The sequence below is a fragment of the Aspergillus campestris genome (assembly GCF_002847485.1).
Source record: "Aspergillus campestris IBT 28561 chromosome Unknown P168scaffold_8, whole genome shotgun sequence".
Taxonomy (NCBI): Eukaryota; Fungi; Ascomycota; class Eurotiomycetes; order Eurotiales; family Aspergillaceae; genus Aspergillus; species Aspergillus campestris.
In genome coordinates this window covers 523,831-541,307 of record NW_020194343.1, presented here as the reverse complement: position 1 = coordinate 541,307, position 17,477 = coordinate 523,831, and the positions used below count along the sequence as shown (strand labels likewise).

The 17,477-nt window shown below is 54.0% G+C and overlaps 7 protein-coding genes across 7 annotated transcripts; 4 read left to right on the top strand and 3 right to left on the bottom strand.

Moving 5' to 3' along the window:
* Window positions 1-86: 86 nt before the first annotated feature.
* On the bottom strand, window positions 87-2,386 carry prnC (delta-1-pyrroline-5-carboxylate dehydrogenase prnC). The gene is made up of 4 exons (XM_024841325.1): window positions 2,044-2,386; window positions 1,866-1,973; window positions 1,445-1,806; window positions 87-1,382 (listed from the first exon to the last, which is right to left on the bottom strand). The coding sequence occupies exons 1-4, from the start codon at window positions 2,179-2,181 to the stop codon at window positions 257-259; spliced, it is 1,734 nt and encodes a 577-aa protein (XP_024691664.1). The 5' UTR covers window positions 2,182-2,386; the 3' UTR covers window positions 87-256.
* A 1,270-nt stretch (window positions 2,387-3,656) lies between these two features.
* On the top strand, window positions 3,657-5,583 carry P168DRAFT_271024 (proline dehydrogenase family protein). Its single transcript, XM_024835240.1, has 2 exons — window positions 3,657-4,442; window positions 4,496-5,583. Exons 1-2 carry the CDS (start codon window positions 3,865-3,867, stop codon window positions 5,355-5,357), a joined length of 1,440 nt encoding a protein of 479 aa, XP_024691663.1. The 5' UTR covers window positions 3,657-3,864; the 3' UTR covers window positions 5,358-5,583.
* A 106-nt stretch (window positions 5,584-5,689) lies between these two features.
* On the top strand, window positions 5,690-7,024 carry P168DRAFT_271022 (putative proline utilization protein PrnX; the record flags this gene model as incomplete). Its single annotated transcript, XM_024835239.1, has 1 exon — window positions 5,690-7,024. Exon 1 carries the CDS (start codon window positions 5,969-5,971, stop codon window positions 7,022-7,024), a length of 1,056 nt encoding a protein of 351 aa, XP_024691662.1. The 5' UTR covers window positions 5,690-5,968.
* A 340-nt stretch (window positions 7,025-7,364) lies between these two features.
* P168DRAFT_271018 (Zn(II)2Cys6 transcription factor) lies at window positions 7,365-10,747 on the top strand. Its single transcript, XM_024835238.1, has 7 exons — window positions 7,365-7,748; window positions 7,808-7,942; window positions 8,010-8,275; window positions 8,354-8,439; window positions 8,501-9,135; window positions 9,188-9,358; window positions 9,425-10,747. The coding sequence occupies exons 1-7, from the start codon at window positions 7,660-7,662 to the stop codon at window positions 10,446-10,448; spliced, it is 2,406 nt and encodes an 801-aa protein (XP_024691661.1). The 5' UTR covers window positions 7,365-7,659; the 3' UTR covers window positions 10,449-10,747.
* A 1,694-nt stretch (window positions 10,748-12,441) lies between these two features.
* On the top strand, window positions 12,442-14,129 carry P168DRAFT_282840 (uncharacterized protein; the record flags this gene model as incomplete). The annotated part of the gene is made up of 4 exons (XM_024836007.1): window positions 12,442-12,459; window positions 12,509-12,601; window positions 12,655-13,531; window positions 13,588-14,129. The coding sequence occupies 4 exons, from the start codon at window positions 12,442-12,444 to the stop codon at window positions 14,127-14,129; spliced, it is 1,530 nt and encodes a 509-aa protein (XP_024691660.1).
* A 430-nt stretch (window positions 14,130-14,559) lies between these two features.
* P168DRAFT_328151 (BUD22 family protein) lies at window positions 14,560-15,989 on the bottom strand (the record flags this gene model as incomplete). Its single annotated transcript, XM_024841324.1, has 2 exons — window positions 15,673-15,989; window positions 14,560-15,591 (listed from the first exon to the last, which is right to left on the bottom strand). Exons 1-2 carry the CDS (start codon window positions 15,901-15,903, stop codon window positions 14,560-14,562), a joined length of 1,263 nt encoding a protein of 420 aa, XP_024691659.1. The 5' UTR covers window positions 15,904-15,989.
* A 248-nt stretch (window positions 15,990-16,237) lies between these two features.
* Window positions 16,238-17,456, bottom strand: P168DRAFT_255177 (complex I 30 kDa subunit family protein). Its single transcript, XM_024834446.1, has 3 exons — window positions 17,261-17,456; window positions 16,546-17,195; window positions 16,238-16,488 (listed from the first exon to the last, which is right to left on the bottom strand). The coding sequence occupies exons 1-3, from the start codon at window positions 17,406-17,408 to the stop codon at window positions 16,438-16,440; spliced, it is 849 nt and encodes a 282-aa protein (XP_024691658.1). The 5' UTR covers window positions 17,409-17,456; the 3' UTR covers window positions 16,238-16,437.
* Window positions 17,457-17,477: the final 21 nt, after the last annotated feature.

The following is a 17,477-nucleotide window of genomic DNA, read 5'->3' as shown; positions in this document are numbered from 1 at the left end:
CAGCGCTCTTATCTACTGATTTGGACACTCGTCAATGTGAAGTGGGATTGGCAGGTAATGTACGAAGTAGAGGGATATAGGTATGTAGGAAAGTAAAATATGTATTGAATTGTACTTTTCGTCGCTGCGAACCAGCCGTAGAAATCATGATCCAACGCCAGAGATGCAATGCCCATACACAAACCAGATGCACTGGTGGGGAATAGAGAAGACAAAAAAACAGTAAGAAAAATCAAAGCTAGGCAACATGACACGTCTATGCGTTGCTGGGATATTCAACCTTGGTGGTCGGGACAAACTCCTCCTTGATCGAGCGCAGGCTCACAAAGCGGGAGAGCAGGTTGCCGCTGCCGGCCTTGTCGTTGGTGCCGCTCGCGCGGGCACCGCCGAAGGGCTGCTGACCGACGACGGCGCCGGTGCTCTTGCAGTTGATATAGAAGTTACCGGCGGTGTTGCGGAGCGCGTCGTTGGCGGCCTGGAGGGCCACGCGGTCCTGCGAGAAGACGGCGCCGGTCAGGCCGTAGGTACCCGTCGAGTCGATCTTCTCGCAAATCTTGGAGAAATCGGCCTCGGTGGCGTCGGGGTAGCTGTGGATGACCAGGACGGGCCCGAACAGCTCGCGCGACAGCAGCGGGTGGTCCGGGTTCGAGGTGCGGTAGACCGTGGGGTGGATGTACCAGCCCTGGGAGGCGTCGTAGGAGCCGCCGGCGACGAGCTCCAGCTCGGGATCCTGCTTGGCTTCATCGATCACCTGGGACAGCTTGGTGAAGGAGCCCTCGTGGATGACGGGGCCGCAGAAGTTGGTGAAATCGGTGGGCTCGCCGACCTTGAGCTTCTTAGTCTCGGCCGCGACCTCGGCGACGAACTCGTCGGCGATGGAGTCGGCCACGTAGACGCGCGAGGTGGCGCTGCACTTCTGGCCCTGGAACTCAAAGGCGCCACGGACCGTCTGGACGGCGGCGTTGCGGAGGTGGGCGGACTTGTGGATGAGGTGGAAGTTCTTGCCGCCGGTCTCGCCGACAATGCGCGGGTAGCTGCGGTACTTGCCCTCGGCGACGCCGCCGGCGATCTGGCCGTAGAGGCTGCGGAAGACGCCGGTGCTGCCGGTGAAGTGGAGGGCGGCGAACTCGGGGTGGTCCAGGGCGACCTTGGTGACCTCCTCGGCCTCGCCGGGGACGAACTGGATGACATCCTTGGGCAGGCCAGCCTCGAGCAGGATCTGGTGGACCAGCCAGTTCGAGGCGATGGCGGAGGGCGAGGGCTTCCAGATGACGACGTTGCCCATGAGGGCGGGGGCGCCCGCCAGGTTACCGCCGATAGCGGTGAAGTTGAAGGGGCTGATGGCGTAGACGAAACCTTCGAGGGGGCGGTATTCCACGCGGCTAGACTTTGTTAGTATACTTTTCGTTTTTCACTTCTGAGAGACCGGGAGACGGGAACTCACTTCCAGACACCCGCGGAGTTGTGCACCGGCTGCTGGGCATAGAGGTCCTCAGCATATTTCACGCCGAAGCGGAAGAAATCGCACAGCTCGGCGGCCGAATCAATCTCAGCCTGCCAGGCATTCTTTCCCTGGCCGTGCATGGTCAAGGCCATGATGTCGTAGCGATACTTGGTGGAGATGAGATCCGCGGCCTTGAGGAAGACACTGGCGCGTTCAGCGAACGAGGTCTCCGCCCAGGACTGACGGGCCTTCAGAGCGGCGTCGATGGCCGACTGGACGTCGGCGGCGCTCGCGTTCGAGTAAGTCGCCAAGGGGGCATGGGTCGCGGGGTTCGCCTGAGTGAAGGTTTCAGAGGGTTTAATCTAGGATTGGGTTTATTAGGAATTCGATCTGAGTTGGTTCGGGTTGTGGAATTACTCACCTCCTTGCCGGCAATGACCAGCGGGACGTTGAGGGGAGCGCTGCTTTTGTGGCGGGCGAGGGCATCCTCGAGACCTTTGCGGTCGGGGGTGCCTGGGGCGTAATGTTGCTGTCCATCCAGGTTAGCGCACTCATCATTGTTGTATTTTGACCACTTGTCTCCCTCTTAAAATACTCACATTGGGTTCATTATCGATGCGCGGGACCTTGAAGGTGGCAAAGGAGCCCATGGCGCGAGTGGCCGTACGAGGGACGCTCCATCTAGAGGCCTTGGCCCAGGGAAGGGCTCTGGTGCGGAGGAGCAAAGAGGACTGCATTGTGATTAAAATCGACGACAAATGCGATCTCAACCAACGAATCCAGAGAGTAACTGGGGAGGAAAAGGAGAAAATGAGAGAAGAAAGATGAAGACACAAAATCCAGGGCTGCGGGGAAACTCTGATGATATACTGGCTGTGAGTTGGGCCGGCCTTAGTCACCGGGCATCTCCTCCGCGTACGGGAATACCAAAATGACCATACGCCGAGTCCAGCCGAGGAAAATGGACCGGAGATGAATGAGATTGTAAGGATTGTAGGAGAAATTATCCTTGCATGGTCGGGTGACCTGGTGGCCTGGAAGGCTCTTCCGGCTGCAACGTGTAAGATTCGGTACGGCGGAGTACAGCGGAGACCTTTCCGGTACGGAATTCCGGGTGGGACAAGCCTTGACCGGGCCGGAGTCGGTGGCCGAACATCGATAGAAGATATGATCTCTAGGTATAGGTAAGAATATATAAACAGATAAAAGGTAGATACTTTTTATTTATATTTACTATTGCCAGATGTTTATTAACTACTCATGTGCTTATATCTAAGAGTTCGAGACCAAAGACCCTTGTTGCCAATATTCTTATCTTTGTTTCCCCGCATTGAACGCTGTGGGGATGACCGATCAGCCTCTAACCTTATTCCGTCTAGTGTCCACCTTATTGGGGAGTTCTTTTTACAATACTCCTTACATCTGATTACTTACTGATAGAACGTATAATACAGACAATTGGGTTATAGATAAGAACAAACACATGGGACATCCTACAATTCTACTCGTGTTCGTTGTATTCATACGTAAGGTCTCCATATGGCCCAATACTTCAACCCAAAGATGTGATCAGAACTGGGTCATCACCGGCCCGGTCAAGCAGCAACCGGGTGGGTCTCCTTCTCTTCCAGCTCCACTTGAAAATTCTCCTGCATAATCAATACCAGACTTATTGGTACAGATTAGATCCCGTTAGATCCTGTCTATCCTGACTCCCGCCACACCGGGCCCTTCAGCCGGTATTCACCTTGATCAACATCGGAAAAGAACCTGTACACATTACAAAAACTATGCCCCGTCCTCTCTCTTTCTCTCTCTCCAGATCATCTCATCTCGGGTGTTAGTCTTCCTCCGGTATCTGCTTCCGAGGTCGGATCCGATTCCATCCTGTACGCGCTGGTCCCAGCGCAAACCCTGAACTTTATCAACCCTATCGGGAGTCCATCCACCACCGGTTCAGCTGGTCCAACTGGTCAACTGGTCCAAATTGGTCGGTCGGTGGAATCTGTTAGTCATCTGACACGATCCATAAATTATATAAACTATATCAATAATAATAAATCAAATAGGAATAATAATAATAATATTCGTGTCTCCACTAGAATCTCCCTTTGTTATGTGGCCAAGCACCGTCCCGGGTCACCAGCGGTTTCCACCGGCTATAGACAGCGGGACTCCGTCCTTCTAGAGAACAGCAGACCTGATGCCACCGTGGGACCCCTCTCTTGATTCTTATCCTTAATCTGACCGTAGTGATAGTCGTATCAGATCAAGTACTTAATCCCCCGCCGCCACCCTCATCTTATCCTTTCCCCCCAGAGTGCTGTGAAGACCTGACTTCTATTGATCCTTCCTATCCTGTTGGCTTTCCTCCGTCATCCAGCCACCCAGTCTTCACTCTCCAACCTCCCACTCATAAGATGATCAAGTCTCACCGTCCGCTCAAGGCGCTGTCGGGCATCCCCTCTGCCCGTCATGTCAGCCGCACCAGCAACGCAAAGTCCTCCTTGACTGCGACCGCAACCACTCCCACCACCCATGTCTTCCACCAGAGTTCGCCCTCCACGCAAAAGCACTCCACCTCCCCGCTGGCCAAGATGCCCTTGTCCACCGTCTTGCGATCGTTGTTGATCCTGTCGGTCTCCTCATCCACCCTCCTGTTGAAGCCGTGCATCTACACCCTGTCGATGTTGGCGAACCCCAAGACGCCCCTGCTCGACGTGGCCAAGAACCCCCTGTTGAACATGCTGGTCAAGCACACCATTTACAAGCAGTTCAACGCGGGCGAAAACAAACGCGAGGTCCAGCGCTCCATCCAGGAGATCAAGCAGTTGGGGTACCGCGGAGTCCTGCTGGGATACGCCAAGGAGGTGTTGGTCGGAGAGAGCAACGCTGATCCCGCCGATCCCAAGGCGGCCCGCGAGGAGATCCAGACGTGGTTGGATGGGACCTTGCAGACCGTCGATATGGCACACGAGGGGGACTTTATCGCTCTGAAGTATGTTTTTCTTTTCTTCTCTCCTTAATGTTGAACCCCGCTAATCATCTCAGATTCACCGGCATGGGAACCCAAGCCCTGCAATACCTCCAAAACAAGAGCGCCCCCTCCCCGTTCATGGATCAGTCCATCCGGCAGGTGTGCGACCTGGCCATCTCGCGTAACGTGCGCCTGTTGGTCGATGCCGAGGAGCAGGCCGTCCAGCGCGGCATCGAGGAGTGGGCCACCACCTACCAGAAATACTGCAACTCGCGCACTCCCGGCCGCGCAGTCTTCTACAACACCTACCAGGGCTACCTGCGCTCTACCCCGGCCACCCTAGCCAAGCACCTCGAGATCGCCCGCCAAGAGGGCTACACCCTCGGCGTGAAGCTAGTGCGCGGCGCCTACCTCAAGACCGAGCCCCGCCATCTGATCTGGGCCGAGAAGGAGGACACCGACGCCTGCTACGACGGCGTCGTCGAGGCTCTGCTCACCCGTCGCTACAACGACATGCTCCAGTCCGCCTCGGCCCAGCACCCGACCGATCTCCCCCCGGTCCACGTCATCGTCGCCACTCACAACCGGGACTCGGTCCGCAAGGCCCACGCCCTGCGCCTCGAGCAGGCCCGCCGGGGGGAGACGCCCAATGTGGATCTCTCCTACGCCCAGCTGCAGGGCATGGCCGACGAAGTCAGCTGTGAGCTCCTGCAGGGCTTCGAGGATGCCGAGCATGCCCACACCCACCCCGCCACCATGGAAACCCCCAATGTCTTCAAGCTGCTGACCTGGGGGTCCGTCAAGGAGTGCATGGGCTTCCTGCTCCGACGGGCAGTCGAGAATACCGAAGCCGTCGGTCGCACCAAGCAGTCGCAGGAGGCGATGTTTGCGGAGTTGAAGCGTCGCGCCCGTCAGGCTTTTGCCGCGGAGAAATAATCGTCTTTCTTTTTGACTCCTTTCCCTTTTTATACCTTCTTTTTTTTTTCATTCTTATGTGTCTATTTTTTGTCCCCGTTTTGTGCATGTTTGTCCATGTTTTTGGCGTGACTGTCCGGTTTCCTTCCTGGGTGATAACCCAGATGCATATAGATGGCGTTAGCAGAGCATGCTTCCATAGTGCTAATAAGCTCACGATAATGAATACCATGATATCTCATTCTCCCCAGTATTTTACCATGTCTATCCCTCGTAAACTCAAATCCAATATCCCGAGACTTCGAACGATGAGAACACTAGTGAAACTAAGCCATGGTCTACCATGGTCAACTGCTGTCTTCAGGACTATCATTTGCCCTGCTGGATTAGCGCGTGGGGTCCATTGGGGCGGAATTGGGACCGGGATCCACCCGAACGAGGCCGATACAGGAGGCTGTACCGGTTCTCCTGACGTTGTTTTACCCCACGTTAACATCCCACTTCGCTGTTTTGACAGTTGATATCTTCCCCATTGTTTGGTTCTATATCCTCAGACACGCAGATACAATCCAACTCGAGAGAGAGAACAGGAGAAAAGAACGACCTCTTCAAGAAAAAAAAAAACATTCAAAATGCACCTCCTCTCCGAACCCGACGTGGCCCAACTCCTCCGCCAGCTAACCCCCGCACAATGCTCAACCCTCCTCGACGCCCTCACCAACGCCCTGGTAACCTTCACCACTGACGAGCGCCTCCCCCAAGAAGAGCGCCAGCTACACCAACCGCTGCGCACAACCATCACCACCAAAAATGACAACCTCTCGCTCTTTATGCCCGTGTCCAACACCGACACCACCGGGATCAAAATCGTGACAGCGTCACAATCACACGGCATCATCGGCGTCATCAACATCTTCTCCCCGGAAGGCCGACTCCTGGGCCTGCTCAGCGCCGCAGAGATAACCGCCTTCCGCACCGCGCTGGCCATCATGACGCTCTTCGTGCGCTGCGTCTCGCTACGGAAGGAGAACGTGGTCATCTTCGGCTCGGGACGACAAGCCGAGTGGCACGCACGACTGGCACTGCTCCTCACTCCGGACCAGCAGATCAAACGTCTCTCGTTCGTCAACCGCAGTCGTGCCAGACTCACCGCCATGCAGAGCGTCATCGACGACCTGCAATCCGCCCACCCACACCTCACAATCACCACCCTCGCCAAAGACGGCACCACGCCCGATTCCTACGAAGCCCAACTCCAGCAAGTTGTCGGGTCCAGCGACGTCATCTTCAGCTGCACCCCAGCCACAGAACCCAACTTCCCCTACTCCTACCTATGCGGGGAAGCGGGCAAGCAGCGCTTTATCTCCCTCATCGGCTCGTACAAGCCTCACATGCGGGAAATCGACACGGAGACGCTCCTATCCGGCGGGAGCAAGATCTACGTGGACTCCAAGGAAGCGTGTCTGGAGGAGAGTGGGGAGCTGATCCTGGCGGAGGTGAAGGAGGACCAGCTGGTTGAGATTGGGGAGTTGTATGGACGGGTGGGGAGTGAGACGGTTGAGGTGCCTGAGGGGTGTAATGTTGTTTATAAGTGTGTTGGGATGGGGATTATGGATCTGGTGATTGGGAAGAAGTTGTTGGAGTTGGGGGTGGAGAGGGGGTTGGGGATGGGGGTGGATGGGTTCTGATTTTTTGAGTTACAGTATGTGTATTATTTAGTATAGTATCAGAGAGGGAAATATAGCTGGACTAACTGAATTTGGGCTGGGGACCTACCTACCTACTATCTTTCTCACCTACTATATACTCAAGATGGTGTAGCTACTAAGACTGTAAATGCTATCGGGGAGGGGATACCATACCATAAATACAATACAATACAATACAATACACGTATGCGGGGGTATCATTCCGCCCCGCCAAGGCCAGCAAACGAAGCAAAAAAGCCCAAAGCTCAATCCTTCTTATCAACGCCCCGACCTGAACGGGAAATTTCTTCGACTATCGCTGAACTCTCGTGCGCGCCTGATTGACTGGGATATTGATTCCTCGACTTCTCCTTCTTCTCCTTGGCTTATACCGGACTAGTTCAACTTCCTCAATCACCACTTACTTCATTCTCTCCCCAACTGGCAGTCCAAGTCCAATCATTCGGGTGCATCACAGCCACGCTCCCTCGTCCTCTTTGGCCCCCCCCTAACCATCGTTCTTCATATACGGTCCATATCCTATGCAAATAACATGATTCCCTTGCGTCCTCGTCCTCCTTAACCCCGCTAGTTGTACCTGATATTGATATTGACGTCGACGTTGAAACAAGACCATGGATACCCGGTCCACGCCGTCCCCGGTGCCTGGACATCATAAACGACCGCGAGTTGCGGAGGAGAATCGCAAGCGGGCCGTGCGAGCGTAGGTTCCGTCTGGCCGAGAGAAGAGAATTGAGAACGAGATGCTGATTGTTGGCTCAGATGCGATGGCTGTCGCAGGGTGAAGGAGAAATGCGAAGGCGGTGTCCCGTGTCGGCGCTGCGTGCGCTATCGGAGGCAATGCGTCTTTACCCATCCTGATCAGACGGAGAAGAATCCTCGATCGTCTGCACTGTCGTATGTCGCCCACACGCTCTCTCTTTCTGGATATTGTTCGTTCGGGTCCTCGTATTAACGCATACAGTCTCCTCGAACGAAATGCCGGAATCACCCGTAACGACATGGCCGAAGCGGAGCGCCTCCGCTACATGGAGCGTATCCTGCAGCACTTCGTCCCCAACATCACATTCGACGTCCCCTCGCTGCGGAAGATGGCCGAGAATCTGCACAAACAGCGCGGTTCTGAGTCGGAGACGGATCCGTCGATCCGCATGGAAGGCGACGACTTTGAGGATCTAGCGATTGACGATGAGCACTTTACGATCAAGGCCTTGCCGGATAATACGACCCGTATGCTCTTCTGTTTTCTACCTCGTGCGCATTGCTTGCCCCTCGTTCGCCTGTCTAATGTCGAGTGAATTGTCGCAGAATATTCCGGGGAGTTTTCTTATCTCAACTTTTCGATGAAGATTCGGAAGAAGATCGATGAGTGGATGAATACGACGACGCCGGAGGTGAGTCATCTCGGGTCTGGATTTGAGCTGTTGATGGGTTGATGGCTAATGGCTGGCGCAGGCACCGGCCGACGTGGAGCCCTTCGAGGAACGATGGCGTGCGACGCAGCTTCAGTCCGGGACGTCCCTTGTCTCGGCATCAGTCACCTGTCTCCCGCCGCGCTTCGTCGCCGACTTCCTGGTCCACATCTTCTTCAAATACGCCCAGACGAACAACTTCTACGTCGAAGAGGACTGGATCAAGGAGAAGCTCAACCGATGCTACATGGACCCGGCGAGCCTCAGCTCCAACGACGCCGGTTCGGTATGCTCGATCCTGATGGTCCTGGCGGTCGGGACGCAGTTCGCCCACATGGAGTCTGCCACGCCGGTCAACCGGTTGTCCGGCGGTCCGATGAACCCCGAGGATCACCACTTTTCGGAAGATGAGGTCGGCCTTACTTTCTACCAGTTCGCATCGAAACTCCTCCCCGACATCATCGCGACCGCGTCGATCCGCAGCGTGCAGGCCTGCTTGCTCATCGGGACCTACCTCTTGCCTCTGGATACCTCGGGCCTCTGCTACACGTACTTTGGCTTGGCTCTCAAAATGGCGATCCAGAATGGCATGCACCGAAAGTATCAAGGGGAAGGCCTGTCTCCGCGGACGATCGAGGTGCGGAATCGCGTGTTTTGGACGGCCTATACGATTGAAAAGTGGGTACCCTCTAACATATTAGCATTGACTATCGCTGACAGTCCAATCTAGACGTGTGAGCATCCTCCACGGACGACCAGTGTCCTTGTCGGACTCGGATGTGGACGCCGCATTCCCGGTGGACTTTCCTGGGTTGATGCCGGCTGGCCAAGTGTCCAACCATACCAACATGATCACTCTCATCAAGCTGACCTTGAAACTTGGAGAGGTGGCCAATGAAATGTGCGTCTTTAAATCGCCCCTATATCCCTGAACCTCCTCTCGGGAAACGTGTCTAACATAATGAAGATCCGTCCTGCGGAAATCCCAAAGAAACCAGCAGCACGACTGCATCGAGCGACTGCTGAGCCTGCGGAAAAACCTCATCGACTGGTGGTCGACACTCCCGGAAGAGACCAGCTGTCGGGACCTAAACCCAGGCCCCCTGTTCCGCTCCAACGTACATCTAAAACTCGACTACTGCCTAACGCGCATCTTCCTGGGCCGCCCGTTCCTCTTCAGCAGTATGCGAGCGATCAGCGTATCCTCAAGCCAAGGCCCACCGTTCAAAACACGCTCCGGCCTAGCAAAGAACCGTTCAAACCTAGTCACCGACTGCGTCGAAGCAGCACTGGAAATTATCAACCTGTGCCAACTCCTCCGCGACGAAACGGGTCTCGCCCGCGCATCATTCACAGAATTCAGCTCCTGCCGCGCCGCACTCCTCGTCATCCTAGCACAAAGTCTAACCAAGCGCACCGAGCGACTCCGCGAAGGCCTCCGCAAAGGCATGGCGCTAATCAAAATCATGTCTATGGGCGTCGGATCCGCACGATCAGCAGTCAGCGTCATCGAAGCCCTCGAACGAGCCATCCACCGCCTCGAAGAGTACAGCGAAACGCACTCCTCCTCCGGCAACCCCGGCACCATCGAATCCGCCTACGACCGCTTCAAGAACTGGGAAATGCTCTGGAAGACGGGGCCCATTTCGCCGGAAAGCGTCCAATTTCAAGACCAACAGCAGCCGTATCCCACCGGGCCTGCTACAGCAGGAAGTGCAGGCATACCAGCTGCCATCCCAATCACACCGATAACAGGCGGCGCCGACTCCATGGAGGGCGAGATTGCAAGATCAGACCTGACGGGTACAACGGCTTACTCGGCAGCTCACCACGGCACCAACCTGTCCGAGATGCCGGCGTTTGGCTTCGACCAGTATGTGTCTAACTTACCGCAAGAACTGGGCGAGTTCACGGCTATTCCTTGCTTCGAGACGGATCCGAATCATGGGCCGAATACAGATGCGAGGTGGATACAGTTCATGACTGAGTGATCATCTTTTGTTCTTTTCTTTTCTATATTTTTTTTAATCTTTTTCTCTTTGGTTTGGTTTCGGCTTATATACGGCCCTGGCGTGTCGGCATTGTTATTGGAAGTTTGACTGACTCACTTGATGTAGTTTGGCGATTTGATTTACAGCACGGATGGTTATTTGTTTTTATTATAGTACTTTCTATTCTCGGTCTTCTTTTCAACTGGTGATATGATTTTTGACTCTTCCCTAGTCACCATCCTATATGGGGGTCTCTGATTTTACTACCTACCTACCTATCAGCTACCTCCCAAGCAAAGATTCAATAAAGATATTTTCAAAACTAATACTTAGTATACCTTCTACCAGCCCTCTGCATCTAAAATGGCACACACCACAGCATAGACTCTATTAATCTTTGGCCAGGATACAGATCACTGTAAGCATCAACCGCCCGGGCCCGTTCGAATCTAGTGAAATTGCCACATTTGCAACATTCTTCCCAACAGTCGAAGTCGCTTTATGAACCCCATGAACAACAACGGTGTTGGCGACTCGGAGTGCACCTAACAATCCACTGTTATAGCGCTGCGCTCGAGAGCCTAGCTGACCTGGGAACCAAGATCCTCAAAGTTGGACGTAAGTTGCGCCAGTTGGCTGGCCGTGGCTTCAATCGTAACAGCCCCCCACGGGTGAAGCTACCCCCGCTGCACGGAGAAGGCCGTATCTTTTGAACTGCATCTCGACGGGTCTGTATCAAGCATTGTGTAATGGCTGGGCTGCATCATGTCTGTTCAGATAGAACCAGGATTTCTGGATCTTGTGTATGATATGATGATGTTATGATAGTCCCCTCATTCACCAGTACATCATTTGATCTCCCTCCTAGCATACGAATAAATCCGGCGGATTCAAGCCCACTATACATTTACTACGTTCGTCAAGGATGCTCTATCCTTGCGGTGATTTAGAAAGCCCGTGGTCTCCTCCCTTCTATGTTTACTGGCGGGGGGTGTACGATCACTTGAACCACGCCAATACCATCCTTGCTGGACACAGGGTCGCTGTGCTTAGGGGCGGTAGTAAAAGCAAGGTGCTCCAGTCAGAGACTATCCCCGAGGCTGTAGTCAGGGCGCAATGGGTCGTAAATTTCTTTGCTCTATCCCGTCACACCGATAATAGTATGCGTCGCGTTAAGCAATATCCCGCCTTTCGTAACTCCTTGACTTTCAATGGCACGCACTAGATGTTACTTTCAAAGATAAGTGGCGACACATGTTTAGCGAGCACTAGAAATGTACCCCCCAGCTTGGTCAGTTGATGCAAGGAGCAAACGCTGATCCAGATCTGGGCATAAGACCAGGCAGGGAACAGGAGATAATCTGCCTTGCTACTGCAAGGCTCTCTGCCATCCAGCACTACTTTTATGTTGATTAGGGTAAGTTAGACTGCTGGAATGACGGTACTAGTGTCCTGGTACCGAGGATAACGCTTTATTGAACGGGCTGATTGATATTCTGGATACAGGTACGTGCCAAATTACGCGCCCTGGCTGCAGGTCGTGGTCATCACGATAAGACATTCTACAGCCATGTGTTGTCACTTGGAGGGCTGGAAGGACAATTTGATCTTTGAAAAACCTCCGTATAATCTACCATCGACTCCGCAAGTATCTCATTTGACTGAGCGGTGGTATTGATCTATTCTGGTCGATATATCAGGCATGCTGCACGCATGTCCACAGCAATGATTCAGCGGTGAAGGCTGCAGCATGCTTTGAGGACTGTAACTGACAGAACGAATAAGATCGTGGAGAAAAACTAAGAGAGAAGAAGAATATTATAAATCAGCATTTCTGTTTAACTTTTGGTGTTCTGCTCATCCTTTGTCTATTTGTCCGGGTCTATTACTTGACTCTGTGTTTTCAAGATTTCCATCCCAGGGCTGATCAGGATGACCGGCACTGACAAAATCAGAAACGAAGGTTACTCGAAAGACTACGGATTTTGTAAAGATGGTGATCATAGTCAAGGTATGTTTTTAACTTTCTTTTGGCGTACAACAGACCTGTGGCTTTGCAGGACTACACCTTATCCAGATATCCAGATAACGATGTCAACATCCACCCCGCTACGAGTGTAAACTGCTTCGGTATTGGGGGATCCAATGCGCATGTGAGACTTTCAGTTGACAGGGTCAACGCAGTGTTACTTACTGACCTGTGCAGGTCCTTCTGGACTCAGCAGCCTCTTATGTCAATCCCGCGGCACAAGAAAGCCCACAAAGTTCCCCGAGTGTGAAGCTCCTTGTTACATCGACAAATGACCAGGACGCCCTGAGCAGACGGATCGACTCCCTGACACATTTTGTCACCCAAAACAAGCCGAACGAGGCCGACTTGGCTTATACGCTTGGTAAGCGGCGAGAGCACCTGAGCCACAGAGCATTTGCACTCTTGGATCCGAAGCAGCCACTGTCACCTGCGTCATTTACCAAATCCCAGGATCCAGTGCACGACGTGTGCTTCGTATTCACGGGTCAAGGGGCTGAATGGGCCGGCATGGGCAAGGGGCTCAACCAATCCCCTCTGTTTCACGAGACTATACAGGAACTTGACGGCGTTCTGTCGTCCCTAGAGGAGCCCCCAGCCTGGAGCATCAAAGAAGAGTTAGCCGATGGCAGCCGGGTCAACGAAGCATATCTCAGCCAGCCTCTCTGCACGGCGCTGCAGATTGTACTGGTGAGACTGATGCGAAGCTGGGGTGTTCGCCCAAGCTCGGTGCTCGGCCATTCTAGCGGGGAAATCGTGGCCGCGTATGCAGCCGGAGCGATCACCGCGAAAGCAGCGATTCTCCTCGCCTACTACCGTGGTGTTGTGGCGACACAACTCAACACTTGCGGGGGGATGGCAGCTGTTGGCATGGGCGAGCCCGAGGCCCGTCCGTACCTTCAGGATGGCGTGGAGGTTGCCTGCGTGAACAGTCCTAAGTCGGTCACACTCTCAGGCGATAGAGATGCCCTTGGAGCCGTCCTGGAGTCTATCCGCAGGTGTCGACCAGACGTATTCTGTCGAAGACTACCGGTCAACGTGGCCTATCATTCCTGTAGGTCTCCTCGCGTGAATACCGTTGGTGGTGCGGTTTAGATTAACGGTGTACAGACCACATGCAGGAAATTGGTGCAAGGTACAAACAGTGTATACAGCCTCACGTCATCCCCTCTTCATCGATGGTGCCCATGTACTCCAGTGTCGACTGCCAGGTGATTGACGATCCCCAGCGACTTGATTCCGAATACTGGTGGAGGAACCTGAGACAGCCTGTCCAATTCTGCCGCGCGCTTCAAGATCGCTTCAAGGAAGGTACCGGCAGGAGTGTCCTCGTCGAGATAGGACCTCATTCAGCGCTCTCGGCTTCTATCAAGCAGACTATTCAGGAGGCGCCGGAACGGGGCAAGGACATTGACTACATTCCCACACTCGTCCGGGGAGATGACCTATTCCGATGCATGTTAAGAGCGGCAGGACATCTGTACATTCGGTCCGTTCCAATCAGCTTGGCGGCGATCAATGGTCCAGGTACGGTGCTGAGTAGTTTGCCGTCATATCCATGGCAGCGAGATATCAAGGATGTGGCCCGAAAGCCGGATGACACACACCTGGAGGTTTCGAAAGTATCCCCACTACGAGCTTCTAGGGAGTAAGTGTCGAGCCAGCATGGCGAGGCTTGCTGTGGGTCGACACTGTCTCATCAGTCTGGCGACATACGCTGGACAACAAGATTGTGCATAATGGTCAACGCTTCTAGGGTCTAAAGGCCATCACGACTAGTCCCCTCATGGCTCAAGCTCACGCAGCGATCTTTGATGATAGGTCGCTTCACGAAAGTAACCACACTGTGCATTCAACGGTTATCGACTATGATTCTCTAAGATATTTAGGGCCAGTATAGTATAGTAGAGTGAGCAAAGCACTTTAGATGCGTGTGGCTCATAACTGAGCTGGTGATATAGATTGTTACGATGACTGCAATATATCACACATTTATATACTACCGTAGTATATAGTACTACAAGGTAGCATATAGTACCATGCACGCTTGTTAAATATATGGATATATACACTCTGACCCATCTAATCAAACACCATCTTCTTACCCTGGAACGCAGCCATATTCTTCTGCTCCTTCGCCTTCTTCGCCGCCTCCCAAGACGGATGCAGCGGTTTATTATCTTCAGGAGGAGGGGGCTTCCTCGCCATGTGTCCACTCCCATCTCCGCCATTCCGCGAGGGAAACGAAGAACGACCGTCTCCCCGATCGTACCCTCCCCTCCCACCACCATGTCTCCGATCCCCACCCGTCGCCCCCCTCTTCATATCCCACCCATTATCCCGACTCCGTCGCGCCATCGCCTCTTCCTGCTTAACGTGGTTCGCACCCGTCCCGTACTTCTTTTCCCAGAGCGCGCGGCGCGCCTGCTGGCCCATGCGGTTTTTGCGGGGCGGGGCGACCCCGCTGTCTGCTGCGTCTTCGGGCTCGGACTCGGAGCCGGAGAAGTAGCCGCCCATTGTTAGGGAGGGGAGGAAGGTGGTTGTTGTTGGTTTGAGTCGGGGTTGGGCTTTTTGTTTCTTTTGCGGGGAGGATGTGGGGGACGGGGAGCACGAGGGGGAGATGGACATTGCGTTTCGCGGTGGGTGGGGGGATTCAGAGTCGGATTCAGAGTCGGATGCGAGTTGGTTGGAGTATTGGGCTAGGTCCATGTCGTCGTCGGAGTCGTTGTCGTTTGCTGCTATGGCGCGGGGTTCGCCCTCTTCTTCGTCTTCGTCTCCGTCGGCTGATGTAGGTCGTTCACTTCGTTTCGGCTTCGTCTGGTCCTTCTTCAGCGCACCCTTCGCGGCCTGACTGCCCTTCTTCCCCGCCGCCGACATATCATCCAATCCCATAATCTCCCTGATCCCATCCATGATACCCGGCAAGACATTCTTGACAGGCGCCGACTTGCACAGTAGCGCCATGACATTCGCTTCCGCCTCGGACGGGGGCCCACCCGTAGCGAGCTTCCTTGACTGCTGGAATTCCGCGAATGTGGTCGACTCGGCGATGCGTTTCGTTCTAGATAGTTGTTTGAAAATGTGTTTTTTGGCCGCGGCTGTGAAATCGAGTGCCTGTTTCAAAGACATTCAGTTAGTTCACTTTGCCCTAGTCTATAGAATAGTAAGAAAGAAGAGAAAAAGAGAGAGAAATACCTTCAAAACCTGCACCTCCTCCGCCAATCGCGCCAGCGTCCTCCTACTATCCGGCTGCGCCTTCGCCGTCTTCTCCCGCCGGCCCATCTTCTGGCGCTCGGAGCCCCGCGCAGCCTTGAAGGCGCGCGACAGCACGATCACGCTCTGGTCGAACTTTTGCGATAGTCGGATGGCTTGGAGGGACTGTGGGGCGGGCGGCTCCGCGAGGTCGGCGAGTTTTCGTTTGGGCATTTTGTTTTCTTGATTTCCTTTTCCTGGACTGAACTCTGTGTCAATTGAACTTTTGATCGAATGTTGTCTGTGGTTTATGCGACTCGTGTTGATGTGATTGATGTTGGAGTATAAAGATAGGGAAATTTGTTGTTATCGATCGACGGAAGTTTTTCGGCGCCAAGACCGGCGGACTGCCTAAAGCGGATTTGGCGTCTGGTTTGGGAGATCGGTTGGCGCTTGGTTATGCCGGGCTTGTGATTGGTTTTGGGGTCGATTTACGCTGATGGATAAGATTGATATTTGCTGCTATTCCATGAAGACAGAGAACAATGTAAATAGAAATTAAGATGGGAATGAATAGAAATTTGAATAAAAAAAGGAGACAGAAAATGACAGAGCAAGAGAGATGAACGGAAAATTGAACACTTCCTAGCATTATAGAAGCTGTTTCTCCTACACTTAGATCTACATCTTATCCCGTTAAGTGACGATCCAGTAGGCGCGATATATACATACAGAAAAAGCAACTGAATTACGAATACATTGAGAGCTCTATTTCTTTTCCTCGGGCTTTTCCTCCGGCTTGGGGGTAGGGAGTTTGAACTGCTCACGTTAGTCTCGATCATAATATCATACTGCAGGAGAATAGGGTAAACGAACCGACTCAGGAGTCTTGTCATTACCAGGACCAACAGGCTCCCAGGAAGTGCTGCCACCCTCGAAGTTCCGGAACGCCTGGGTCAGCTCCAGCGGCTCAATGACAATCCGCTTCTTCTCCTCATCGTATCGCAGCTCCGTGTATCCGGTCAGAGGGAAATCCTTGCGCAGCGGGTGGCCGTCGAAGCCGTAGTCGGTCATGATGCGACGCAGATCGGGGTGGCCGGAGAAGAAAACGCCGAACATGTCGTAAACTTCACGCTCGTACCAGAGGGCACCCTCGAACAGGCCCGTCACGCTGGGAACCGGGTTGGCCTCGTCGGCGTAGGTCTTGACGCGGATACGCGAGTTGTGTCGCACGCTGAGCATGTTGTAGACGACCTCGAATCGCTGGTCCTTGGTCGGGTAGTCGACCGCCGTGATATCGGAGATCTGCGTGAACTCGCCCGCCGTGTGGTTCTTCAGGAAGCTCATCACCGGGATGATCCCCGACGGAGGCACGTGGATGGACAACTCGTCCTTCCACACCGAGAACTGCTGCACGTACTTGGGCATACACGACATGACGTACTGGCCGTAGCTGTGCAGGCTTTCGGCCTTGTCCTGGTGCTTGTCCGCCGGGTTGACGACGGGTCGACGGAGAGTTTCGGGGGCTATAGCACTGTATATTAGAGGGACACCCCTACCAATTACCAATGTCAATTGTCTTTCCACGTACCGGGACGCTCAACCGTGCGGTAACTCGGAGGCTCGCTGGTGTACTGCAGAGCCGTCGAGGAGAAGGGTCGGCAGACCCGGGGCGACCGAACAGCGGCCGTCAGCGACCGGCCAGAGCCCAATCGCATCAAAGAGCGAGCAGAGGCCATGATGGACGAACAATTGTGGAGCGAGCGGATGGAGGGGAGGAAGCGCGACGGCGAGAGAGGGAGTGGAGG